Here is a 27,885-nt window from a genome sequence, read left to right on the forward strand (position 1 = left end):
TTTTTCGCAATATACCTAGAAATAAATGGGTGGAATCACCTTCAAACATTAAACTAATTTCAGCTGGCCCAAATTAATTTCCAAAATATTATTGCCCTGTAATTTCCTTCAATTCAAACGAAAAAAGAAAAAAGAAAAAAAAAGAAAAAAAAGAGATCGATTCATGGCTTAATACACATTGGCCAGCCGGGCTGTTAGAGATCGCACTGGGCCTAGCCGCCTATTACAAAGCCTAGCAAAGTTTTCTCATTCCTAATTCTACGGGCTTTAGCCTTCGGGAACGTTTTCATTCCCGTTTGTTATAGGCTTCTAGTTTGGAGAGCTTTATAGCGCCTCCATCGTCTCTCTCACTCTCCTTCTCCGCCCCTCCGTCTGTTTCCAAGTTTTAAGGGCAGCAAACACTGATTCACGATTGAAAAGCTCAGGTATGATTTCAAATTCCTCTGTTTAGTTTTGTTGAGTTGATTTTTTTTTTTTTTTTTTTTTTTCATATAAAGTCGATGCTAATGCAGAAAAGTTCTGCCCACTGTTTTGTCAAATTCCTCTGTGTAATCTTGTATTCTTCTTCTTCTTCTTCGTCGTCGTCGTCGTCGTCGTCGTGTATGATTTCTTTAGCTCTGTACTGTTGCCTTTGTGTTTAGGAGAGTCCAGAAATTCTCCTCTTCTTATTGTTTTTCTTCTTCCTTTAGCTCTGTACTTTTTTCCTTTTCTGTTTTTGCTTGGAGATATGTGAGGTGTTCTGGAGTGTGTGAAATGCAATTGGGTTTCTGGTTTTTTCTGTATATTTAATTATATCACTATATGGGCTTGTTTGCACTGAGTTAAGAGTTCCAAGCTTTGATTTTGGTTCATTTTAAACTTGTTGCAACTTTGTTGGTGGGTTTAACAGCTCATTGCGGGCATAGGTTTGAAGTAAGCGTCAAATTTATAGAAGTGGACTTCGGTGATCTATTGGATTGGGGAACTAAATTTGATTTGTAGTTTTGGTACGTTATAATTTTTTTTTTCGTCGGCTTCATCGTTGAGCTCAATGCAAGCATGGATTTCAACTGAAAGACTTGCTCTTATTGTGAAAATTGGTTCAGAATAGCATTAATTTTTTTTAAGAATTTAAATATGGTTCTTGAGCTGATTCATTTTTCTTCTTTCAGTTAATTATGTTACTTCTGATTTATGATCTTCAGCTCACCAAGTGATAGACTCTTGGTTACAGTGTTGAGAACCTTGTTTGTGTGGAGGATATCTTTTCTATACTTTTGTTAGTCTAAGTTTCCAATTTGTTGATTCTTTTTATCGTCAGGAATAGTCTGATAATAAGCTACATTGTTCAGCAAGTTTGGACATACAAACATATTTTCTTTTACTTACTTCAGCGCTGAGTCATGTACTTTAAGCAACTCTTCCAGAACTTTAACGTTGTTTGCCGGGGTTACAGCCATTTTTCCAAATCAGTATTGGTATTTTTTTTTTCTTTTCCACTTGTTTTGTGATTGATGATGACTTCACCCAATTAGCTTCTCAATTGTTTTGAGGCCACATAGATGGTGCAAATTATCATTAATGTATAAATAGAAGCGTAGTGTACAATATTGTGGTTTGCTGGTTGTACTTTTGTTTGTTTGTTTGTTTGTTTTTGTTTTTGTTTTACATTAATTTTATGTTGTGAATGAAAGTAGTTATTTATAGCTTAAAATGATTATACGAAAATAGAAGAAATATTTGGTGATTTTCCATATGAGCCAAATGCCGGAAATTTTTTTCCACACTATTTTTCAGGGTTGCAAATAAATAACGAAAAATAACCAGTTTTCCCGAAAAATATTTTCAGCTGAAAACATTTTTCTGACAGAAAATATCTTAAGCCGAAACAAACGGAGACCACCCAGGAGATTTCAATTTCTCCCCTAAAGGTAACCCATTTTGTTCTCTCTTTTATTTATTGTTCTTATTTTATTTCATGAGCTGAATCCTTAAATTTACGGTGTAGGTTTCATCAGAATCGTTGTAGGTTTATAAGGCAATGGGTAAGAGAGGAAAGAAGCAGAAGATAGACAACAGATTCCCTAAGAGAACTACCCGTGACGACGACGATGCGCCATTTGACATGGATGACGAAATTGATGCCTGTAAGCTCATTCACTCTTTCTTTCTAAATTATTTCTGTAATAATTTTTTGATTGTACTGATTCAAATTTCTTATACAAAGACATGATAGTAAATTTAAGCTGGTGCTCGATGCTTCTTTGAGTGGTTTTGGTTGTTTCTTTGTTGTATCGGTTTCAATGTCATGGAATGAATGCTAATCTTGTCTTTAATACAATTATAGGTTAGGAAAAAAAATATTAATAGGTTTTTCATAATTTGTTTTTTCATGGGACTGATAGCAACCTTTTTACATAGTCATTAAGGTGGAATTTGAGCCACTTACTTCACATTCGTACTATTGAAAGTTGAGAAGAAAAAATTATGGGTTTTTGGAGTTGCTTTGTTTTTGCAGTTCACAAGCAGAGGGATGTTGTTCCGCTGGATGTGAATGGCAGTGTTGGGGAATCAGATGAAGATGATGCGCTACCCGTCTTTGATCTTAAGGTTTTTGTTTGCCCTTTTATATGCAGTTGTAATAGTTTTTTTTGAAAATATTATGTGTATTCACCTAGTTGAATGAAAATCTTGGTGTGGATTTATCATGTGTGAATCAGGATTTAAGTTATGCTTTGTTTTGTTTAAGATATGCACAAAACTGTTTTACATTAAAAAATCTTTGAAAAAATTGTAAGCAGCGACGGTTTCCAAGGAGGAGTTGGAAATGTACTTTTAAACATCCTTTTTGTTGTTGAAAACAATATAAATCTGTTCTTCGCAACTCTGCTTTAGTTTTAGAGTTTGTTTGAATGAGCGTAAGCATTGAACAAGGGGAGGCATTTTCCATTTGTATCTGTAATTACCTCCCCACCTATTAACACTATGTTGCTTATAGGGTGTCAATGATGATGAGGACGACGACGATGATTCCAATGCTGACACCCAAGAAACTGGATTTGCTTCAAAAAGTAAGGAAAAATGGTTTGCGAATTCATTGCTTTTTGTTGCATTTCATAATTTTGATTGGCTGATATTATGAAAGTAAGTATTGCTCAAGCTGTTTGTTTGGATAATTTTCTGCTGAAAACAATTGTGTAACTGCATTGACAAGTATGCTCTAAAACGATGTTAAGTTCAGAGTGACCAAAGAGGGGATGCGAAGTAAAAATTTAATTTAGATGCCAAAAATAACTATTTGCAAAGTAATTCTGCATTATCCATGCTGTTGATATGCTTTATGCTAGAACTTTGGGAAAATGACTGAGAATGGATCACGTGTGGCAGAAAGTTGTACAGAAGGATAATGTATTGCTTTTCCTGAATTACTTATAGCATTTATTTTATTCATTATTTTGTAGTTTCCCTATAAACTTATTCAAAATATCAATTTTGTAATTATTCCACACAGTTCACAATATTTAAGAACTAGCGTGTGACTTATGTAATGCATGGAATTTATTTTGTCACATTTAAGATTTGTTGTTTGTTTGTAAAATATGATTGTTAACACCTGAGAGATATTGTTATTTTTTCTTTAGTTTTGTTGTCCTATCAAATAATTCTCATTCCTTCATATAATTAACAACTCTTATATATCATATTGCAACTTCAGTACTCTTTGGTTCAAGTAAGCAACATTAATCATAATTCTTCATTTCAAATGGTGATTAACTCCATAACTAGGCATTGTTTTCTCATATTTATCACTATATATTATATAACAACACCACCAATGGTAACAATAACCCATTACCAAAGTACACCCATTGAGCCTTGAAAAGTATTTCATGTTTGACCAATCACTTCGTTTACCTTATTGCCATATATTTTGCTGTGCTTCTAAATCACTCGGTCTATATACTTCATGACATGAAGAACTCTTGCTTAATAAATCTTTTCTTACTTATAAAAAAAAAAAATAAAAAAAATTCCCTTTGTTTCTTACAGTGATTGGAGTTGCATTTTTTCAATTAATTATGCATATTGTCTGCAGTTATTAGGTCTCAGAAATTTTTACGGGAAAAGTTTGGTGGAGTTGAGGATGATATGCATGAAGATGATGATGAAGAAGACGAAGAAGAGCCAATGGGTATTTGGGGTGGAAAAATGAACCAATATTATAATGCTGATAATCGTGATTTTGAGGTGATTTGAATATTATATGCTATCTGTCCTATCTTCCCCCTCCCTTCTCTTTCCATCTCTATTCAGCATATCTTTTCTGTAACAATTAATTACTGCCTTAATGGGAACCAGCTTGATCAGAAACCAACCTTTTAGTGCATTGAGATGCTCATAAGTGAATTCGTAATTGAGGTTATTTCTAACTTCTTGGTTTCTGATGAAGCAACAATCAAGCGATGATGAGGGCCCTCTGGAAGAGGAGAAAGAGGTTTTGAAATTGCAGAGGCAAAAAGCAAAATCTTTATCAGTTGAAGACTTTGGCCTTGAAGATATTGATGAAGATGGGAGTGATGAGAGTGATAGGGAATTAACTCTAGAGGTGAGGGTTCAATTCTCTCCTTGTCAATTAAAAATAACTTGATAGTGAAAGTTAGTTAATCCTTTGGTTTTAGTTTTCTGTTCTATTTTTTTCTTAGGCCTTTTTTGAGCTTGGATTATCTCCTTTTGTGCTGCTGTAGTTAATTTTGTTACTTGTTAGTTTAAAAGGGACATATAAGCTCTTAATTGTTTTGAATCACATGTTCTCTGCTTGTACAGGAAATTTCGGTTAAAGGAATAAGCAGAAATAGAAAAGAAACCATGGATTACACGGGTTTAGCTTATGAAGAGGTTAAGAAAGATCTAAATGCTCTATCAAGGGAGGAACAGATGGATGTTTTATACAGGTGAGGCTTTTCATTTTCTATATCGGTAGTTATCATAGTTATGCAGTTTGGTGTTTTATATCTGTAAACTATATCTTTTGATGACTATGCTATCAGATATGTGATATAAGTTAATAGTATGCTGTTCCATTCTGATCACAACTAAAAGGGGTAGAAATCTTAAAAGAATTCTTTGGAGCCAGAGGGTGTAATCACCATTCTAGAGCTGAAAAAAGTTGTCTTAGAGAAGTAGCAACTTATAACACTCTGATCTGAGAAGAAATCTAGTAAGTGGTGTTATTTTCTAGAAATTTATCTAGTTGAGCTATACAGAAGAAATCAAATGTTGAGTAAGAGTTCGTACAAATCTGGTGAAGGAAACTAATGCAAGATGCTTTATAGATCCATTTCCTCTTTTAACGTAATGGGGTAACTCTATTTGCTTGTCCACTATTCCTAATTGAAAAATACCACATTATGATGACCACAATAATATTTCCTGGTGGTTTTGTTGTATTATTTTCCGTCGTTTGAACCAGGAGTTCCCCTTTAATTGTTCTCTCCTAACTCAAATTCTGTGCCTGCAATTATATTCACGATGGAAATACTCTTATGCGTGAAGCTTAATGAAGTACATAAAGAAATAAATTATACTTTTAGCTTGAGGGTGGGGGGAGAGAAGGGGTTTTCTAAGAATGGACCACATGGACTTTAGGGGATTTATAAGGGGGCCCTTGTAAGAGCAGTGAACTATCTGAAAGGTGACTTGAAATACCAAAGGCAAATTGTAGCAATATTGCTGGATAACAAGTGGGCTAGCCATAATTCACTGGACATGGTGAAACTGAAGGTGTTGAATAGTTGGGTTGACAAATTTTTTGTATATTAACAAGTGGCAATTGGAGTGTTCTTTGTTTCTCTCTTCATTGGAGTGGTCTTTATTTTGCTCTTCAATGGGGTTCGGGACTAAGGAGCAAGAGGCGGAAACTGGGGCCTGCCTCTTTGCACTTGATGAGGAGCATAGGGGCTTAGGGGTTGGGTTATTTTGTGGGTTGTGCTTGGGTCGGGTCGGTGTTGAGGCTGTTGCTTCTTGTATACTCCGTGTGTATTAGGGGCGCCTTACGCTATTTTTTAATAAAATTTGCACCTACTTATCAAAAAAAAAAAAAAAAAACAAGTGGCACTTTTTCTTAGCCTTTAAGAAGGAAACTCAAGTGTTTTTCTAAGTTGATTATGGCATATGCCATAATCAAGTGGCAATTTTTCTTAGTCTTCAAGAAGGAAACTTCAGTTTTTTTCTGACTTGATTATGGCATATGCTTTTGCTGGCATGATTTCTGGTGCTAAAGTGGTCAGAGGCATCCTTAGATGTATATATGCCTATGTAGATTGTTGTGATATCTTTAACAAGTGGCAATTTCACGTTCACTCCCCCCGCCCCTCTCCCCAAACAATAAGGGCAAAGACAAAATCCTTTGCAAAAAGAAGCTTCTAAGTAGAGATCTTTCTCATCTATTGGAAAGTCCTATTTCTTTTTTTCCTTTTTTTTTTTTTTTTTTTTTTTTTTTTAAATTTATAATTAATCGAGATATCATAAAAAGTGAAAGGCACCCCTATGTACACAAAAAGTATACAAGGGAAGCCACCTAAGTTGTAGGGGCAAAAAGAAAAAGAAAATCGTGATAACTAATTACTAAAAGAGCAACATAAGCAGCTGTTCAAAGATACAATGTGTTGAAGAATAAAGATTTCAACTCCTCCAACGCCTTTGTCACGGTCCTTTAAACACTCATCATTCTTTCTCTATAGACACCATAAAAGGCACGAAGGCACCATCTTCCATACTATAGTGTTCGGAGTGCTGCCGATATTCCACCAACAAGCAAACAAATCGACTATTCGTCTAGGCATAATTCAAGACAACTCAAATGAAGAAGATGATCCATGGACTCCCCATTCCTTTTGCACAGAACTTCCACTTCAAATTTGGTGTGACTACATAACTTTTCCCAACCCCTCCTAATATTCTTCCATAAACCCATCCCATATGCCCCAATAGGCTCACTAGAACACCCCCCTCCCCATGAGCTTCCATATTTAGAGTCTACCACCACTCTCCACAAGCCTCTCTCTCTCAAGCTCATACTGCCAAAGCCATTCTCACCTCTTAATAAATGACCAATATGTTTCAAAGCATTTTGCATTAAATGCCACGTACACAATTGATAGTAAGTATTAGACATCGCCAATGAGATAACTTTTTCCATTGCTGGATCTTGATCAGTAAAGATTGTATTTGGCTTCTTCCCCTACATTGCCTCAAAGAAAGTTTCAAACAACCACTCGAAGGACTCAATAGTTTCATCGTATAGAAGTGCATCCCTAAATATCACAACCTCTCTATGATGATTAAAGACAACAAACATTGCAAGCGGTCGATATTCTTTAATAGTTCTGTATGTCGTATCAAAATAAACTACATCACCAAATAACTCATAATCAACAATCATTTGCGCATCCGCCCAAAAAATATTTGTTATTTGTTTTGCAGCATACAACTGTAATGCATAATAAAAGGAAAAATTCTCTCGCCTTTTCTTTTCAAAGTATCTAAGTAAACACCCTGACTCACCATATTTCAGCTCTTGTTGTCGTTTTCTGTGAAGGTAATTCTTATGATCTTGCTTGGTGTAACCAAGAACATTTTTCCCACCGGCTTGGTGTAACCATAAACACTCATACAAATCTTTCAATTTTATACCACTATCACAAGCCCACAACAAGATCATAAGAATTATCTTCACAACAAACAACAACGAGAGCTGAAATATGGTAGTTAGGGTGTTTACTTAGAAACTTTGAAAAGAAAAAGCGAGGGAATTTTTCCTTTTATTATGCAGTTGGATGTAGCAACACAAATAACATATAACAAATATTTTTTGGGCAGATGCGCAAATGATTGTTGATTATGAGTTATTTGGTGATGTAGTTTTTTTTTTTTTTTGATAAGTAATTGCAATTATATAAAAAGCGCAGAGGGGCGCAACCCTTATACACGGGAAGTATACAAGAGAACCCCTAACAGGGACGAACAGAGAATAAATTTAAAAATTCTACATAAGTAAAAGAACTCAAACTATGATGGGGCGCTATCCAAAAATATAAAGTATTGAGCAACCGCTTCCGAAGCTCCACCATGGATGTCTCTACATTTTCAAACAGCCTAGCATTCCGCTCCCTCCAGATACACCACAGCAAGCATAAAGGAGCTAACCGCCAAGCCTCAATAGCAAGACCATAGAGAACTAGTAAGGAATATCGACCTCTTGCAATGTTTGTTGGGTTTAATCATCATAGAGAGGTTGTGATATTTAGGGTTGCACTTCTATACGATGAAACTATAGTCCTTCGAGTGGTTGTTTGAAACTTTCTTTGAGGCAATGTCGGGGAAGAAGCCAAATACAATATTTACTAATCAAGATCCAGCAATGGCAAAAGCTATCTCATTGATGATGTATAATACTTACCATCGATTGTAGTACGTGGCATTTAATGCAAAATGCTTTGAAACATATTGGTAAGTTATTAAGAGGTGGGAATGGGTTTAGAAGAGAGCATGATTGAATCTCAACAGGTTCCTAATCCCCAACCCTCCCTCAGAGATCGGCGCACACACCTTCGGCCAACTTACCAGATGAATTTGAACTCTTTTTCCAGCCCACCCCATAGGAAATTACATTGGAGCTTCTCAATATGGTTTACAACACTCGAAGGGAGAGGAAAGAGGGCGATGCAGTACGTAGGTAAGTTGGATGGGGTACTCCTGATAAGGGCAATTCTACCATCCTTAGACAAATAAAACATTTTCCAATTAGCTAACCAACATTATATCTTTTTGATAACACTGTCCCATATATGCTTGGCCTTATAAAGAGCCCCCAAAAGAAGACCAAGATACTTCAAGGGCAGAGACGCAACCTCACAACCCAAAATCCGAGCCAACCTAGCCACATTATCAACATTTCTCACTGAAACCAATTCTGACTTGGCTAAGTTTGTCTTCAAACTCGACACAACTTCAAATAATAAAAATAAGCTTCGTAAAATGCGAAGATAATTTGGGTCAACCCCACAGAAAAGCAAGGTGTTATCCGCAAACAAAAGGTGAGAAATATCAACCCCTGTCCACACAGAGAAGCCATACAACAATCCTCCACTCACAGCAGCTGGAATCAACTTACCCAACGCCTACATCACTATAACAAATAACAAACAACAATGGAGATAGAGGGTTCCCTTGCCTCAATCCACGAGAGCTACTAAAGAAGCCTGTGGAGGAACTGTTAACCAAAACCCAAAAACGCACTAAGGGAATACAATAAGAGCATCACTTCCTCCCAAATCTGCATCTTCTTAGCATGTACAATAGAAAATCCCAATTAACATGATCATAGGCTTTTCTAAGTCCAATATAAATATTCAGATCTCAATATGCTATCAAGGCATTCATTGGCAATAAGAATAGGATCTTGAATTTGCCTACCTCGGATGAAAGCATTGTGAATCAGAAATGATCTTTTCCAACATCGTCTTTGTTTGCTAGAATTTTAGCAATAATCTTATAAATGCTACCCACCATAGTGATTCGGCGAAAATCCTTAGGATCGACAACCCCATGAATCTTTGGAATGAGGGCGAGGAATGTAGCATTAAGGCTTCTCTCAAACATACCACTGGAACTTATAAAGTACCTTCATGATGTCCTCTTTTAGAACGACCCAACAAGCTTGAAAGAATGCCATGGAGAAACTGTCAGGGCCCGACGCCTTGTCACCATTCATTGCTTTAACAACCTTCCACACTTCATTTCCTCAAACTCTCTCTCCTGCCAGCTAGCCTCTACCTCATCAATAGAATTAAAGGAAAGACCGTCCACCATAGGCCTCTAACTGCACTGCTCGGTAAATAGCTCCTTATAAAACCTTTCTTCTTCAATGACATAAAAAACATGTAACTCTTGTAGAAGGATCTTCTTCTTCCTATCAACATTGCCAAAAATATCCTCATTCCATCTCTTTAAATCGGCTTTCAAAGCCTAGAGCTTGTTAACTAAAATGAAGCTAGGAGAGCATTGGAAAAGATAAGAATCCCACCATTGTTTCACCCTGTCTACAAAACCTTCAGACTTAAGCCACATATTTTTGAATTTGAAGGGCCTACTACCCCCATGAAAGTCACCACAATTGAGGAGGATCAGAAAGTGATTTGAAAAGAGTGTAGGAAGTCTCCTATGTGACACACCAGGAAACTGGGCTTCCCACTCCAGAGAGACCAAGAATCTATCAATTCTGGACCCAGTGGAAACATCCCAATTATTCAACCAAGTCAAGCTCCCCCTGCAAGAGAAAGGTCCATCAAACCTTGCTAAAAAAAATGAAATCGGAAAAACTTTTTTTTTTGATAGGTAAGTAGAAACATTTATTAAAAGCGTAAAGGCGCCCCTACGCATACATGAAGTATACAAAAAGGACACCCAAACATGAAAAAGAAAGAAAAAAGAAAAAGACCCTCAAAACCCAAGAACAGAAGGAAACCCAAGCACTCTAACAGGAACCAGCTCACAAAACCCAGAGACCATTACACCATAGCAAGGACTCTCTTGCCTTTGCCCTGTCTAGAACCAAAACCTTTAACATCATAATTAATCGAGCACTCTTAAGTTTTTCACCTCTCTACTCCCTTTAAACTTAGGAGTGGAGACTGGAACCTCTTGAATTATCCTTCTATGGTTGTGATGAGTTATCCTGGTGAGGAGGTTAAGGAAAGTGAGCCATTGATTGTCCATCCACTTGCAATGGTTGAAGATCAGGGAATGCCTTATTCGGTGTCTTTAGGCTGGGTTGTTGAGGGTAAAAAATTTCTGTCATGAAGTGGGGTTGTCGTGTGAGGGTTTTGAGGATGAATTGTCAGCAAATAGGGGTAACCATAAATTAAAGAGATTGGCTTGTTCAATGAATTATGGCAACAAGGGAGGTCACTCTCTTAGAGTGATAGGAAAGGGGAAGGGTTCTAATTGTTCCTTATGAAACTTAAGATAGTATCATGAAATGTGAGAGGGCTGCTGAATAACAGGGATAAAAGGATGAGGATTAGAGGTCTTCTTAGAGATTGGAAGGTGGATGTTATTTGTTTACAAGAGTCAAAATTGGAGATATTTTTAGGAAGGTGATTAGGAGTTTATGGGGTTGTCAACATGTGGACTGGTCATACTTGGGATCAAGAGGGGCTTCAAAAGGGATTTTGTTAATGTGGGATAGGCGGGTGGTGGAGAAGATGGAGGCTTGTGTGGGGAATTTTTCGGTAGCGTGTTTTTTCAGAAATGTTATTGATAATTATGAATGGGCGTTTGCGGGTGTGTATGGTCCAAATGATGATGTTGAGAGGAAAGGTCTTTGGGACGAGTTGGTTGGCCCTATGAGTTGGTGGGATGTGTCATGGTGTATCGGGGGGGGGGGGTGATTTTAATGTGTTTCGTTAACCGAATGAAAGATCAGGCAATTCAAGACAGTCGCCAGCTATGTTGGACTCTTCAAAATTCATTTTTTTACCAAGGCCTTATGGGCATCCCTCTTGTAGTTGGGAGTTTTACGTGGTCTAATAATCTTGATTCTCAGTCATGGTCTAGAATTGAGGTTGGTGGATGTCATAGTTTTAGGGTTCCTTCTAGTTATGTGCTGGGGCGCGAGCTAAAAGCCTTAAAATTGGATTTGAAGAAATTGAATGAGGAAATTTTTGTTAATGTTGGGAAGCAAAAGAAGGATTTTTTGGATGGTCTCCGTGAGTTGGATATTATTGCAGAGGGAAGACCATTAACCGAGGACGAAAGGTCTAGGAAAGAAGATATTTCTAGGGAGTTGAAGAGGATTATCCTTCTTGAAGAGTTGAGTTGGAGACAGAAGTCAAGGCCCTTTGGTTGAGAGAAGGCGGGGGGAACACTAAATTTTTTCATCGGTTGGCAATTTCGCACAGAATAACTCTATGGATTCTTTAGTTGTTAATGGGTCTATGTCTTTTGATTCTACAGTAATAAGGGAACATATTGTGCAATTCTACAATCGACTGTATTCAAAGCAGTTTAGTTGGCGACTAAAATTGGATGGCCTTTCGCTTCTTTCCTTTGAAGCGGATGAGAGAAATTGGTTGGAAAGAGATTTTGAGGGGAGTGAAGTGTTGGAGGTGGTGAGAGATCTAAATGGTGACAAAGCCCCGGGCCTTGATGGATTCTCTACGGCTTTTTTCTAGAAGTGTTAGGAGGTTTTGAAAGAGGACATCATGGAAGTTTTCGAGTTTCATAGCTGAGGGAAGTTTGAGAAGAGAGAGCATTAATGCAACTTTTGTGTCCCTTGTCCCTAACAAAGCTAGTGTTCTAGACAATAATGACTTTCTGCTTATCAATTTAGTGGGTGGTGTTTATAAATTTATTTCTGAAGTCCAAGTGAACAAGCTGAAATCGGTTTTGGGAAAGATTATTTCAAGTTCCTATAATGTGTTCATCAAAGGTAGACATTTTGGATTCAGTTTTTGTAGCTAATGAATGTCTGGAAAGAACCTTATGTTGTAGAGTTGTATGCTTAGGTTGGTTTGTGGGTCGTTCCTCGGGCTTTTGGTTTTTGCTTGGGATCTTTTGAGGATTGTTGTTCTTGGGTTTTTCCCTCTGTATTTTGGGTTTGCTTGTATTTCGGGTTTAGGGTTTTGGGGGTTTTTTTCATGTATTTTGGGTGGGCACTTCTTCTGCAGTTTGGGTTTTATGGGAGTATCTTCTGGATTTTGGGTTTTTGGGGGCTTTGGGTATTGTGTGTGTGTAGGTTCTTGTGGGTTCTCTTCTGTGGGCTTGCTGGGTTGTACCTGTGTATACTTCCTGTGTACTTAGGGGCGCTTTTCGCTTTTTTAATAAAGTTTTTCTTACTTATCAAAAAAAAAAAAAAAAAGTCTGGATAGTCAGATTAGATCTGGGGAACCTAGACTATATTTTTTGATCCGAGGGGGTTGGATTACAGCCCTGGTTAGTGAAATGCACTTGAGAGAAGAATTTGCAAGCTGGAGGCTTTAGGAGGGTGGCCATATCAGACCAATAAAAGACTTTTTCATTTTATTACTATTATTTATTTATTTATTTCTATTAAACTGACTGGGAGGATGGGTACACGTGGCCTAAGGACTAGTGGTATAGGAGTTTTAGGTTTTCTATTTATAGTATAGGCACCATAGCTTGTCAAGGGGGCTATTACTGTTTCCTATCAAGGAGGTGCATCTTCAAGCTTACTTGTTTCTTCTTGAGCAAGGACGATGGAACTTGACTGAATGTGAGGTAGTGTTTCATTTTTCTCCCTTTTTACCTATCTAAAGATTGTGGATGTAGAAAGTGGCAGACCACATGTACATCAAAGCATGTTAAAGGGTCACTTAGAGTTTATACGTACACAAATAGTCACGTATGTGCTTACATAAGGATAGGCTTTGTCTTTGGTAGCTGGTGCTAATTCTGTTCAGCCAACTAGAAACAGAACTTACATTTGGCAGAATGTGTTATCATATTAAGTTTGGCTTTGGTTCTGTGGAATCATCTGGTTCGGCAGGATCTATTTGTGGTTGTTGATTCAGAGCCCCTTTTAAGCGTTTGTGTCTAATATATGTGATTGTTTTTGTGTGAAGAAGGCATTAAGTTTGTTACATTGGTGGTAGGTAAAAATACATGCTTGCCGTTGGTATTTGTAGATTTTATACGATGTAGTTCTTACTCTAGCTATTGCTGCTTTACAAATGCTCATACGCTATTTTGCTGGTCCTTGGTTTTTTTTGGCCCCTATTGATGGCTTCTTGTTGAAAATGCCTCTCTGTTTCTCACCAACAATAGCAGTTCATGTCTTATGCTTCTGTGTGGTTGGTTAACAATATTTCTATCCTACAGTTCTGCCCCAGAATTAGTTGGTTTGCTGTCGGAGCTGAATGATGCACTTGAACAGATTGAAAGCAAAGTGAATCCACTTCTAAGCAAGGTATTTATCTGTTCTTTTACCATTTTATTAGGTATTGTTTGCAGTGCTCCATTAAGGATGACTTAAATGGCATGTGCCAGGAAATGGGTTTATTTTTCTCGGAATTCAGAATCATTCCTTTTAGAGGTGCTGATATTATGTTTTAGTTTGTTTATTTTCTCTGAATTCTGAATCAATCCTTTTAGAGGTGCTGATATTGTGTTTTCTTTTGTTTTGATTATTTGTGGAATCTGCTTGGGTTGATAGGTTCCACTTGGGATTTTGACTTGAGATGATTGGTGTATGTGCTGGATTTTTTGGGTTTTTAAAGATGCTCTTAAAGGTCTGTTTGGTTCCTGTTTATAAAAACAAAAGCAATGCAAATAGCAAACGTGTTTTAAAAGAGTGTTTTCAGAGAATTAGTATGTTCTGAAGGAATATTGAAATGGTATTTTTTTTGACAGCCTGTTTTCAGAGAACATCAAAATTATGATTCCTAAAACTGTTTTCTATTTCCAGTTCAGGAAAAAAGAAAAAAGAAATAAATTAAAACAAGTCTGATTTTATAACATTTGGATATTCAGATGCTTGTATATCCTTTTTTTTGTTGGACAAATAACTCTGCTTGTATATCTGACTTGTTAGGTTGTACAACCATCCAACATAATATACAAAAGTATAATTGTTGTTTGTTACTTTTCTCCTTGTGCATTGTGCTGGAGTCTGCATGGCCAATTTTATTTGTGGCTTCTGTGCTACCCCCTGTCCCCCTCCCCCACAACCCATAGGGCCTGTAAGATGCAAAATTGCATTTAGATAATTTCTTGGTATTGAGCAATGTAATTGTTTTCATGTTGCGTGAAGGTTAAAAAGGGCGAAATCATGAATGAAGGAGGAATCCGCTATTTGGAGGTGAAGCAGCTTCTTTTGCTCGCCTATTGCCAAGCTATAACTTTCTATCTCCTTCTCAAGTCTGAAGGGCAGCCGGTTCGTGATCATCCTGTGCTAGCTCGCCTTGTAGAGATCAAGAGCTTATTGGATAAGGTCTTCTCTTCTCCTTCAAAAGGCTAAATTACTTTCTATATCCATTAAGTGTATTACTTCAAAAATAATAATTTTATTCGTATTAATATCGTGAAAAGGGTGGTATGTGTATGCATGTAGCTTATGTTTTCAATTTTCACTATTGATGATGATGTATACATGGTTTGCATTTGTGCTCTCTTTAAAAACCAGGTTGCCCTCCCTTAGTGATAATGTATAAAACTAGTTCAATGGGTGCATTATGGCTGTTTATATATGAATATCATTGCCTGGATAAGTGTAGCAGTGGGGGTGTATAAGCAGTTATTGAAACTCATAATCGCACCGTGACTGTATAATCGCTTTTTAAAAATGGGTCTTTTGGGTCTATTTTGGTGTTTTGGACCTTCCTTGAGCCCCTTTTTAGATGGTTTTGGGCCTTTTTTTTTAAAATAATTAGAAGACTTCAAAATGTAACAAAGTTCAAGAATATTATTATTATTATTTTGATGAATAAAGATCAATTTCATTAAACTCAAAATGAAAACCTTATGTCAAACGCACAAAAACGACGTCATTTTATTTATATATATATATATATATATATGGTAGGCAGTTATGAACCGCCTCCGCCTACTCTTAAAACTGCTAACCGCTCAATTTTTTCCAACCGCCTACAAAAGCGGTTGTGGTTATGCGGTTAGGGATTATTAGGCGGTTAATAACCGCCCGCATGTACACCCCCATGTAGTAGACCTATAGCAAGAGTGCTACTTGAAATATCCAAATTATAATGCAATAATCTAAAACTAATTCATCATCTTTTAAAAAGATTGGAAATACATTTCTTGTAATAACAAGAATTTCATAATATATTACTAATATTGGTCATTACTAAGATTTATTGTAGCTAATGAGCTCTAGCTTAAATGGAACTTCCTCTCCCTACTATAATGGGATGGAGGGTGAAGTCGTGGATTCAAGATCCATACCAATAGAAAATAAATATCACGATTAGTTTCCACGCTGGATAGATAGGCATTGCTCATGAAACATTAATATATCTAAGCTTTTCTACTTTTTTGACATATTAAGATTTGTATACTTTTTTTTTTCTCAAGTATGATTATTGAATGGTTTCTTGTAATTTGTTTTTACGTTTGCCTATTCTAATGATTTTTTGATGAAAAATGTATTTGATTTGCAAAATAAAATCTTCAACATATTTGCCAGATGGTTATTAAAACTAAGTAGTTTCATTTCTGGTATTGTCTGTGCTATATTCTTTTGGTAAGGAAAAAGTAGAGAGAATTTGGATGGGACCTAAGCTTGCCATTATGAGTTGGGCAGGTTTGTTGGTTAATGTTAGAAAAGTTATTAGGGTTGGTGAGAGTTATTAGGGTTGTGAGTATTTTTGTCATTGTTATATTTTTCAAAACCTATATAATAAGATGTGTGAGGTAGGCTACGTAACAATATTGAGCCTCCATCTTTTCTTTAAACTTTTTATGCAAATTACAACATGGTATCAGACCAGGTTTAGAGTTTAAGATCCTTGGTCTAATCCCTTTGTTTTGTAGTTTTGCTTTTGTCCTCTTTTTGGTTGAACTTCATGTCTTGGCCTTTGGTGGCAGCACCGCTAGAGCCCATACGGGCCGTGCCTTGATCAAGCTCTAAAAGAGCAGTTAATGGTGACTGGAAAGTCTCCAGTTAAAAAAAAAAACTATCGTTTTGGTTGCTCGACAGGTTCAATGGCTATTTTCGGTAGAATCTTAGTGTTCCGTAGTGATTGGTGATGGTCCTCCGATGCCTCTGGTGTTTCTTGGCAATCATTGATGTTGTTTTCTGTGCTTTTGTGGTGTCTCTTAGTAGCTTTGGTGGCCGATTCAATCCATAATTTTGAGTGATTGGTAGTCTCGCTCTCTTGCCCTCAACGGAGGCGCGTGCAGGTGCGTGTCCAGGTGCGTCCAGCTTTTTATCTCCATTGAGTCGTCACCCCTTGGAGCGACAAGTTGTGGTGTTTTGGGATGTATTTCTCGATGTAGTCTGGTGTGGTTCCTGGTTGTGTTTCTGTCATTTTTGTTCTCGGCTCTTGGTAGGGGTGGGGTAGATGGATTTCGTCAGTTGGTTCTTCGTTGAATCAAAAGTTTTTGAGTTCTCGGTACCGGCATGGGGATCAATTTTCAGGTTGGTTGAGAGAAGAAAAGGGATTTCTAGGGTTATGATGGTGGGGAAATACAGCGTTGAGTGGTTAAAGAAAGTGGTGGAGAAGATGGTGTTTATGGTTGAGGATCGAGCTTTCTCTAAGTCTTCTAGGGATGGGAACATGGCCTTTGCTCAGAAAGGCGTTAATCTGAGGAAGGCGTTAATCGAGCACGTTGCTTCTTGGAGTTGGTGGAGGGTCGTAAAGGTCTCATTATTGTCCCAGAGGGTTGTAATAGGTGGGGTTGGAGGATTTTCGCCGAGGAATTGGGAAAGGCCTTGACCGCGATTGATTCTTTTTTCGGGAAAAGCAATGGTGGTTGTTCGCAACCCCATATTCTACCTCTTTTGGGTAAGGAGTTGGAAGGGCCGTCGTCCAATGGTGGTGGGGTGAGGGGTTCTTGCAACTTCGGTGGTAATGGTCATGCACCTATTGTGGGTGGACATCACCTATCGTTTGCAGAAGTGGTTCGTGAAGTAGGAAAACCCTTTGTACTCCTGGGTAAAGGGAAGGAGTTGCGAGATTTTGAACTGATGGGTAAGGCTCAGTACGCGTCAGAAGCTGGTTTTGCGGATCGAGGTTTGGCTCTTTCTCTTTTTCGTGTGGTAGAAGGCAGCGCCCGAGGTTCTGATTTTGCTTCTTTCCCTTATGGTGCTTCAGATTCTGTTGAGGCTGTGTATGGTGAAAAGAGTGATAAGTTAGGTTTGATTTGGGTGTGGAAGGTTAAGCTTGAACAATTAAAAGGGGAGGTGGAGTGGGCCTTACTATGTGTGTTTGAAGGGTTGGACATGTTTGGGTTGAGCTCTAAAGATTGGGTTTTTTTTTTTTTCTCTCTCTCTCTCTCTCATTCATGAAGCATGGAGAGCCCAAGATCCAATCTTCCAAGGTCGAAACTTTTTGTTTAGATGAGGGTTGCAGGGCCCCGAGCCTTCCTATCCTTGTTTCTGATTTGTCGGAGGTGGTTCTGATCCCGGTTGCTTTGCCGGAGGTGGTTATACTACTGGCATCCACATTTGAAGATGTATGATAGGTTGGGTTTGGTACGGTGTGCCCAAGTGAAGCCGGTGCTGGTTTCAGTTGCTCCCTCCAAGTTTGGAAGTCTCATCGGTAGTAGCCAAGTTTTTGCCAGAGGATGCACAGATTTTGCCGAGGCAGTGTTCGACACCTAAGCCCTTGTAGTTCGACAATCGTAAATCCAAGGACAAGAGGTTTTCGAAGATGGATGTCAATTTGATTGCCAAGGTAGTGTCGGTGATTAGTGCCCCGTCTATTGTGCCTCGGTTTGTTGGGTCTGCATCATCTCCGCCTTCTATTATCGTAGCTCAGGCCTCGTTAAAGGTTGCCCACGTCCTGATAAGCCGAGTTCCTCCGGCAATGGGTTTTCTCCAGAAGGGGTTTCTTAGGATGAGTTCCTCTATTGTGACTCATGGCTGTTCGCCTGAGCCGGTCCAGCCTTCACCAGAAGCGAAGGGCTTGGTTTGGCCTTAAGTCTAGTCGGTTGAACAGTCTCCTCCGAGAGATTTGGTGGTACTTGATCAGCATGGGGTTCAGCACGAGAAGGAGCTCGGGGTTCAACACGAAGAGGAATCCGAGATTGTGCAATGGAGATTGGCCTTTTATTGGGAATTTCTTATGGAGGTGATGGGAAACAATTATTGGGTCTCTTGACAGGCCTTGATAAGGAACATTGTCAAGAGGTCTCGGCTACTCTTTCCAAGCGTGGCACAAAAGGCAGAAGGGAACTCAAAAATTTGGATTGTTTCGTTAATTTTGAAGGCTCTTCATTCTCTCTCTTCATCTCCTTCGCTCTCTTTTTCCTCCCCCTGCCTTCATCTCCTCCGCTCTGATTTTTGGCTGGTGGTGCTGAGGGGCTGTTTCGTGGGTATGTCTCCATTGTGTTTCTTCTTGTAGCTCTTTAAACTTGGAAAAGATGGAGCGTTGCTTCTCTGTGGAAGCTAAATGTTTCTGCTTTTCGGCAAAGGCAGAAGTGTTTGAAGTTCCCTTGGAGGATAGGAGGAAGGGGTTTTGTGGTTCATTTTTTTGGGTCTCTAAGGTTCAGCGTGGTTGATGGCCACTGTTGAGGAGGCTTTGAAGGCTCCAATGAAGGACTTCGTCAAGTATTTCTGGGGGGATGTGAAAGCCTTGATGATCCAAGGGGGTGGTAACAAGGCCGGCCGCTAGCTAGAGGTGGTAGCCTACGCTGAGGGTGGTCGAAAATGGGCTATTTGGCTCCCTGAAGGCCGTGAAGGTTGGGGCTGGTCTCGGGTTGTGGGTGAGTTGCGGAAGATGCTTACTTTTCTCGGATCAAAGGCTTGGTCGCTGGTTTCTGAGGCGTCTACATTGGAGGGGATACAAAAGGGGGGTGTTTCTTCCAATCGTTTGGGTGGGGTTTCTCCGTCCTTTGCAGAAGTGGTTTGGGGGGAAGTTGTTTTTCATGTCAAGCATCCTGGGCTGCGGGGTTCGGAGTTAGAGCTGCGTGGGTTGGATCTTCTTCCGGAGGTGTGGTGTATTGCTATGATTTGGAGGAGCAATCGCATGGGTCGACAGAGAAGAATATAGATCTAGTTTGCTTCCTTGGTGGCGGAAAGGCTTGGAAGAAGAAGAAGCTAGGGCTTTATCGTTCGTGGAAGAAGCTTCTTGAGTGGCTTTGGGCTGCTTTGGACCGGGTTTCAGCTTTCAGGTTCAAGTGTGTTGGGCTGGGTCTGAAGCCCAAACGAGGCAACCGGGCAGGGACTAAGGCCATGGGGAAGAATTTTTCTGCAGGCCCTGGGTCTTTAGTAGACGCTGCTCCTGGGTCTTTGGGATTCTTTGCTGGTTCAAAATCCAGTTCCGTTCCTCCCCAGCCTGAGACGTCTTTGGTGGCTTTCCTGTCCGTCTCTGGGGACTATGCAATTCAGCAGTTGGGGTCTAGGTTCCCCCCCCAAAGTCACTAGAGGCACTGTCTTTGGCGCCTGTTTTGGTAAGTAATGTTGTTGGGTCTTTTTCTTTGGGTGCCTCTTCTTCGGCTGTTGCTTGCTCGATTTTTCAGTCCTTCGACGTGCTGCCTCTGCAAGTATCCTCTTTTTCGCAGTCTTGCATCACCTCCTCTCAGTCTTTTTCAGGGGCGGCTGAGTTGGGAAAGAGGTTGTGTTCCTCTTCTCCTGTGTTGTAGAACTCTAAGTTGTTCCAAAAATATTACCGGAAGGCTAGGGAAGCCAGATATGTGCATATGGACGAGAATCTTTTTGTTGATTCTATGGAAGCTTTGAGGCCAGCTGTCAAGGGCCGGGGTTTCTATCTCTCTTCCGAGTGATCCAGCCGAGAAATCAGCTGTTGTGCTTTCAGTGCAGGATAAGGGTAAGTCTCCCTCTCTGGTGAGGGGTTTTCTTCGGCGGGGATTTCTCAACCCGAGCCCAGTTGTCACACATAAAGTGTCGGTCGTGTCTGCGTCGACTTCAGTTGTTAAGGAAGGCGCGTTGACTCCGGGTTCTCCCACGGCCATTAAGGGAGAGGTTTTCAAGGTGAATGGTTTTACCCAATCTCAAAAGTTGCCATTAGGTTTTGGTCCATCTGGGGAGGTGGTTGCATGGGAACAGGGTGACGGGGTATGGGATGGGGAGGATGGCGACTCTCCTTATCCATTGGGTGTTTTACCTCCCGATTTGGCCTTAGATTGGGAGTTGGATAGTGATGAAGATATGGATTCGTCATTGGCGATTTTGGAAGCCATTGAAGAGGATTTCCATCGGGGAGTTAAGGCAACGTATCCAAAGACCAAAGGCAGGAGGGAAGTTTTGAATCTGGTAAGCTCCATCAACTACGGTGATTTTAGCACGTCCTCCCGTCGTAGGAAAGGTAATGCGCACATTGTTTAGGTTTGGGGTCTTCTGTTGGTTTTGGGTTTTTGAGGGTTGTTGGGTTTTCTTTCTTGTTATAGGCTGCTTTGGTAGCTCCTGTGTATACTTTCTGTGTACTTAGAAGTGCCTTACGCTTTTTAAATAAAACTTTTTTTACTTATAAAAAAGAAAAAGAAAAAGAAATTTTGAATGCTCTAGCAGTGGCAAAGGGAAGAGGGCTATGTCAGTATCCTGAGGTTTCGGGTTGTGTTGTTGGGGGCGTTTTCTTGTAATTGTGGTGGGTCTATAGGGTAAGGGTGAGGGTTTCACTGTGGGAGATGTTTTGGGTTTTGGTGGGTCTTTGTTATTTTTTTTGTCTTCTCTTTCTAGGTGTTCCTTTTTTATACTTCGTATGTACTTAGAGGCGCCTCATGCTTTTTTTAATAATATTTTGACATTACTTATAAGAAAAAAAAAAAAAAAAGCTTTAGTGCCCGATGGCATTCTCTGTGGTGCTTGGTGGCTACGCCGGCTAAGTTTGGCGATTATTCAGGGTTTCCGACAGCTTTTGTGGTGTTTCTTGGCAGTTTTTTGTGCTCTCCGGTGACGTATGAGGTGTTCTAAGGTGTACAAAGGTCGTAGTTGGTGTCGCCGGTGAGTTCTGGTAATTTCCAGCAAGGTCTAATCGTCGCCAGCAAGTTTCTGGCATGTGGTTGGAGACGAGGGTCTCTGTTTGGTTGCTGGTGGTTTCTATTCCTTATCAAGGATAAGGATATCCTCACCGTGGTTAAGTGTCTTCAGACCCAGTCTCTGTTTGGAGCCAGTTCAGTCCGGTTTTTGGTGTTCTGCTACCGGTTCAGATTAATCCTCAGTGTTTTCGACTGGGCCAGTCTAGTTCAGACCGGTTCTCCTTGCTTGTTGGCCCATTCATCACCTTTTCAGTGGCTTTGTATCTACTTTGGCTGGTTAAGTGCATTTATCGTCCGATTCAGTGGTTTTCTGAACGGTTCAGAGCATATTCTGACTAGCTTAGTGGTTTCCTTTCAGTTCAATACATTCTTTGTCCTATTCTTGCTATTACTTGATTGGTTCAGATGGCTTTTCAGCCGATTCAAGTTTTTTTCGGCCCATTCAAGTTGTTTCTTAATCGGTTCAAGTGGTTTATCGCTCGATTGGGCTCATGGAACAACCATCGAATTTATTGCTCAGGGGGAGTATTAGAGTAGTGTTTACAAGTTGTTGTTGGTTGTATTGATGATCAATCTAACGTTGTTGTTGGTTATCTGTTGCTGGTTGTGGTTGACCGTTGTTGGTTGTATTGATCATCAATCAATTGTCGTAGTTGGTTGTCGTGATCCAACCGGCCTTAGTGTTTTGCGGTGAGATCCTACTGCCCATTGCAATTTTCCGGCGAGTTTTGACCAGCGTTGAAGTTTTTGGTGAATTTTTGTTCAGTGTTAAATTTCAGCTTGTATGTGTTTGATTTACTGCATTTTCTTGTTTTTTTTTATTAAGTCTTTGTATTGTGTGCTCCAAATTGTTCTAGCTGGAGGGGGAGTATTAGAGTGTTTGTTTTTGTTTGCTTGTTTCTTCAAAGCTAGGCTTATATGATATTTATGCTCCAGCTTGAGGGGGAGTGTTGAAAGAGTTATTAGGCTTGTTGGTATTTTGGTCATTGTTATATTTCTCAAAACCAATATAATAAGATGTGTGAGATAGGCCATGTAACAGTAACGATTCTCCATCTTTTCTCTAAACGTTCCTGCAAACTACAGCAGTTAATAACAGGAAAAAATTGGTAATTTGCCTATTTACATTTTTTTTTTTCCATATTAGTTATATGTGACAAGTTCCTGTTTTCTGCCCATTGTATTCCTCTCATTTTGTGCACAAAGATTATTACAACACACTGACACAGTACTTGGTGAGGTGCCCTGCTTTCATAGGTGGAGTTTGTTTCCCTCACGGCTTGCAACTTTCTAATGTTTGCTTCATTAAACAGACAAAACAGCTTGATGGGAATCTTCCATCTGAACTTGAGGAGTTCCTGAACAACAATCAAGGGGTAGAAATGTTAGTAAAGTTGGGTACAGAGAATACTACATTGGCTTCTGATTCTTTCACAAAAGATCAGGAGCCTTATCCTTCAGCTGAAACCCGAGGAGCAACAGTGGTAGTTACTTCTTTACTTTTCTTTTTTCTTTTTTCGGACAGTTACTTCTTTACGTTGTCTCAGTAATATATGCTTCTTTTTAAGTGATTCTCTTTATGTTTACCGTTTAGTTTTCTTTTACTACTGCAGGTGCGTGACACAGCTGAGTTGGAAAAGGTGGAGTCTTTGAAGGTTAATGAGAACAAAGCAGAAAAACGTAAACGTCAGGTGAAATATAAATCTTAATTCCAAGTAACTGGGATTGGCTACATAAGTTCTGTTACACTACTCAGCCTATCTTGGGCCTTATTGGTTGCTGCAATTTCGCTGATGCACAACTGTTAATTTATGGCAGAGTGATCAAATTGGTGGGCAGAGCGTGGAAATGTTAAAAGTAAGAGCTGCCCTTGAAGAAAGATTGAAACAGAAGGGTATTCTTAGTTCCGTAACTCCAAAGCCTGATAAAGCCCAGAGACATCTGAAACCTGTCAATGGGTACTGTTTTCGTCCTAGGCTCTCTATTATTTGCTTGTTTCTAACATTGTGAGGACTAATTCAGTGAAGCTGGAATGTAACAGTCAGCTTGTGACATATGATGATTTTGATGATGATGCTATGAATGTTGCGGGGGCCACTAGATTCAGCAATGGTCATGCTAGTTCATTGAGCTCAAGTAAACTTTCCCAAATTGTTGCTGCTAGACCGAGTAAGCCCAAGGTATCAAACATGGTGTGACTACCTCTTGGTATGTCTTTGGGAGAGTTTATGTGGGCATGGACTTCATATTCAATTTAGAGTAGCCTGCATATGAAAGATAGTCACTGGTGAAAAACAGTACTTTTGATCTTTTCGATAAAGCAGCTGTGAGCTACTCAAAGATTACTTTTCTTAATACTTTTTTTATTTAAACTTTGAACATGGACGTCATACTTTGCTCCTTCATGTTGGTGTCAATTTTGCAAACCATGTTGGATATCCCCCAATGTAGGAGCATGAAGCTGACTTTCATGCGTCCTTTTGGACCCTTGCATATTTAGTTGGGACAAGAAAGTGCCCGTACATGTCTAATCATTAGTTCCTGCTCCTTAGGAATTTATGTTTTGATGGAAAAAAGTTATTAATTTGGAACATGTTGCTTCAATTGTTTTTTATTTTCAAGTTCTTAAGATTTCTCATGTATCGACTAGGGAAAATGCTAACCATATCTGCGCTATTACTCCAAAAGGACTAGTCAAGTTTCAATTGGAACTTTCTAGAATCACTTAAGTCCATTTTCTCGTAGTTAGAAACCAATGTGTGACTTAGCAACCCATAAGCACCTTTTATAATCTACCCACTCAATATGGAGAATTCATCTGCCTAAGGTGGGACTAACTTGAGTGCCCCACTCAAATCTCATGCAGTGCCTTAACGCTACATGGTGTTGCTAGGTTGCTCTGATACCATTTGTAACGATCTAGAGAAAGCGCTAGCCACATTTACACTATCACCCTAAAATGACTAGTTAAGTAGCAATTGAAGCTCCCTTATAATGTTTAGGTTGCTCTGATACCATTTGTAACGATCTAGTGAAAGCGCTAGCCACATTTACACTATCACCCTAAAATGACTAGTTAAGTAGCAATTGAAGCTCCCTTATAATGCCAATGTGAACTTGGTACCTATGAGTACCTTTTAAATGTGGACAATTCATCTTCTCAATTGGGACTACCTTGGGTGTCTTATCTCAGTAGCACCAAAACTTTAAAGTTGTCACTGTTTACAAGATTCAATTTTTCTTTCCCCATTTTACATCCTGACCGTACATGGAATCTTAAAGATCTGCCTTGTCTTAAATATGTTCTCGAATGAATATTCAGGTCCTGCCTTCCTGCAACTTACAACTCTAGTTTATTTGACCACTTATCTTTTAGTGTTCAGGTTTTCTGTGTGGGTGATTATATCTGGTCCATTGTGGTCTAGTGGTTTTATGTATACCTTTAATCATGGCCTAGGGATTAATGGATCTGTGGAAATTTAGGTTGTGATCTATAGGAAAATCTTTCGTACATACTCTGTGAATATTGGATTCTTCCCCTTTCATCATATAAAATTTCCTACTAATTAAAAAAAAAAAAAAAAAAGACTTAGGGGATCCGTGATAGCTAATTGACTTTGTTGAGAAGTTTATAACTATCACTATTGAAATAACATCTGTAAACAATCTTTTCTTGAAGGTGGTTTCTGGTGATGATGATTTACCTAAGAGGGATGATATTGGAGAAAGGCGGAGGAAGCATGAGCTCCGAGTCTTGGCTGGAGCTGGAATCAAATCGGAGGATGGTGTTGAGGATGATGAAGTTGGCCATGTTGATGCTGATGGTGTTGAGGATGAAGTTGGCAATGTTGATGCTGACATGGAGGATGATGATATAGGAGATTCAGAAGTCGAGTATTACAAACAAGTCGAAAAACGACGGGCTGCAAAACTTGCTGCCAAAGCTGAGATTTATTCAAGGTATGTTTCTGCACTCTGATTATTTGTTACTCTTTTTCTTCCTCCTATTAATTATAGTCAGGTTGCTTGCTATATTATGTTCTCTGCCAGGGATTTAAATTTCCTAGTACAACTAAGAACAAGAATGCTTTCTTCTGCAGGACATCAGCAATCCCATCTTTGCCTGAAACTTTTGATGGAAAACGCCAGATCACTTATCAGGTAAGAATCCCACCCCCCCCCCCCCCTCTTTTACTGGCTTGTTAGAAATTCACCATGAATCAGTCTTTGGACTCTCCATCATATATTTTCTGCCAAATTTCCAACAGATGCAGAAGAACAGGGGGCTGACTCGTAATCGCAAGAAGGAGACCAAAAATCCAAGGAAGAAGTACAAGGTATTTTGCCAGAAACTCTGATCGGATGTAAATTGCGACATCCTCCGATTTGGTTACTAATCTCTCTCACACAAAATCTGCAGGAACAACACAAGAAAAAGGTGAATCGCCGGAAGGGGCAGGTGCAGGAGATCAAGAAACCTGCTGGTCCTTATGGTGGGGAAACCACTGGAATTAATGTAGGAACCAGTCGGAGCACCAGATTCAAGAACTAGTTACCATTTCTTTGTTTCAATTTTTGTCCTCCATTTTTTTTTTTGGGGGGGGGGGGGGGGCGCTTGTTGGATCATGTGTCATGTTAGTGTTGGCGCATCCAAATTTTGATATGATATATATACTAAATATTTCAAGAGGAAAGGCCCAAGGCTTCAAAAAATGAACCTTGGTTATTTTAGTGTTGTCTTATTATTGATGATTTTACGTTTTAGCCGTTGAATTGTAATCCTTGGTCTATCTTATAATAGAAGATGAAAGTAGGATTCTTTTGAATAAAGGCCCTCGAGTGGAGTAGCATTCTTTAGTGGACAAAATATCTACAAACTGGTTTATAGCTAATTCTTACAAACCAGTCTAATAAAGTGACGTGTTTTTAATAGCATGTGCTTCTTATATGCTAAGGAACACGTCGCTTTATTAGACTAGTTTATAAGAATTATTTATAAACTAGTTTGTAGCTAATTTTTGTTTGGACAGAAATTAACTACAAATTGATTTTTAGCTAATTCTTACAAACCAATCTAATAAATTGTCAAGTGTTCTTTAGCATGTGAAAAATACAATTTTTTGAATAGAATTAATAAGAAAGCACACGTTTTTCACATGTTTTAAGAATATATGTCACTTTATTAGACTGATTTGTAGGAATTAGTTACAAATTAGTTTTTAGTATGGGGTAGTAACTATCATCTTTATCATTTTGTTTTCTTTTGATTAGCTGGTTGTTATCTTCATCTATGTAAACGTTTGTTTAAAGTTTGAGAATCAAGTGAATTTGTCTTTCAAACTTTGGGGCCTTTTGGCTATTGTATGAAAACAGCATTGTCATGGAGCTGAGTGTCCGTTTGGAGAACTTCCTGAAAAGTGTTTTTACTTTTCAAACAGGAAAAACTAATTTTCCACAATCGTTGTTAAACGGATTTTTAAATTTGACCTCAACTACCGACCAATACACTTTTCAATCGAAAAATCATGTAATGCCTCCAAATAATTATACCTCGTATAATCATATGGAGTGTTATTATACCTCATACAACCATAGTATACATTTACGGAAGCCATAATAACAGAAAATTTAAGACATCATACAATTACACCTGACTTAAAATTATAAAAAAAAAAAAAAAATTGGATACACCAGAGCTTGATTTATTTATTTTTATAAGTAAACAAAGAAATATATTTAAAAAGAGTAGGGAGTCTTTAAGTATACAGGAAGTATACAAAGAAAAAAAATATCACTCGAAAAACCCAACAAATAGTTGAGACACAATAGACCCACACCGAAACCCTAAACTCGCCAAAGCACCCTAGACTACATTACAATATAGCAACAACTCTCTTGCCTTTACTTCGGCTAGAACAAACACTCCTAGTGTCAAAGTTTATCGAGCACTCTAAATTATTAGGGTTAAATACCCCAGAAGTACCTGAGTTTTACGTGTTTTTAAATTTAGTATCTCAGTTTCATTTCGTATCACAGGTAGTACCTGAATTTGGAAGAAAAAAGCTCTAGGTAGTACCTGTCAGATTTCTCGTCCAAATTTCAACTTCTCGCCACGTGTCAACCGCTGAGGTTGACACGTGGAACCAAAAAAAAAAAAATATTAAAATTTTTTTAAAAAAATGATTAAAATTAAAAAAATTAAAAAAGAAA

At 38.8% G+C, this 27,885-nt stretch overlaps 1 protein-coding gene across 5 annotated transcripts; it reads left to right on the top strand.

Moving 5' to 3' along the window:
• Positions 1 to 248: 248 nt before the first annotated feature.
• On the top strand, positions 249 to 26,432 carry LOC133879528 (protein THALLO). 5 transcript variants are annotated; one of them, XM_062318125.1, is made up of 19 exons: positions 249 to 425; positions 890 to 986; positions 1,850 to 1,910; positions 1,988 to 2,126; positions 2,498 to 2,589; positions 2,978 to 3,050; positions 4,076 to 4,227; positions 4,430 to 4,585; positions 4,804 to 4,931; positions 13,879 to 13,966; positions 14,810 to 14,989; positions 22,989 to 23,159; positions 23,289 to 23,366; positions 23,494 to 23,633; positions 23,717 to 23,855; positions 25,355 to 25,635; positions 25,776 to 25,836; positions 25,944 to 26,012; positions 26,096 to 26,432. In XM_062318125.1, exons 4-19 carry the CDS (start codon positions 2,021 to 2,023, stop codon positions 26,225 to 26,227), a joined length of 2,046 nt encoding a protein of 681 aa, XP_062174109.1. In that variant the 5' UTR covers positions 249 to 425; positions 890 to 986; positions 1,850 to 1,910; positions 1,988 to 2,020; the 3' UTR covers positions 26,228 to 26,432. The 5 variants fall into 5 exon arrangements, with proteins under 5 accessions (XP_062174109.1, XP_062174099.1, XP_062174123.1 ...); XM_062318115.1 differs by lacking the exon at positions 890 to 986 and having other exon boundaries at positions 1,829 to 1,910; XM_062318139.1 differs by lacking the exon at positions 890 to 986 and having other exon boundaries at positions 1,829 to 1,910; positions 1,998 to 2,126.
• Positions 26,433 to 27,885: the final 1,453 nt, after the last annotated feature.

The sequence above is a fragment of the Alnus glutinosa genome, chromosome 1 (genome assembly GCF_958979055.1).
Source record: "Alnus glutinosa chromosome 1, dhAlnGlut1.1, whole genome shotgun sequence".
In the NCBI taxonomy this organism is placed as follows: Eukaryota; Viridiplantae; Streptophyta; class Magnoliopsida; order Fagales; family Betulaceae; genus Alnus; species Alnus glutinosa.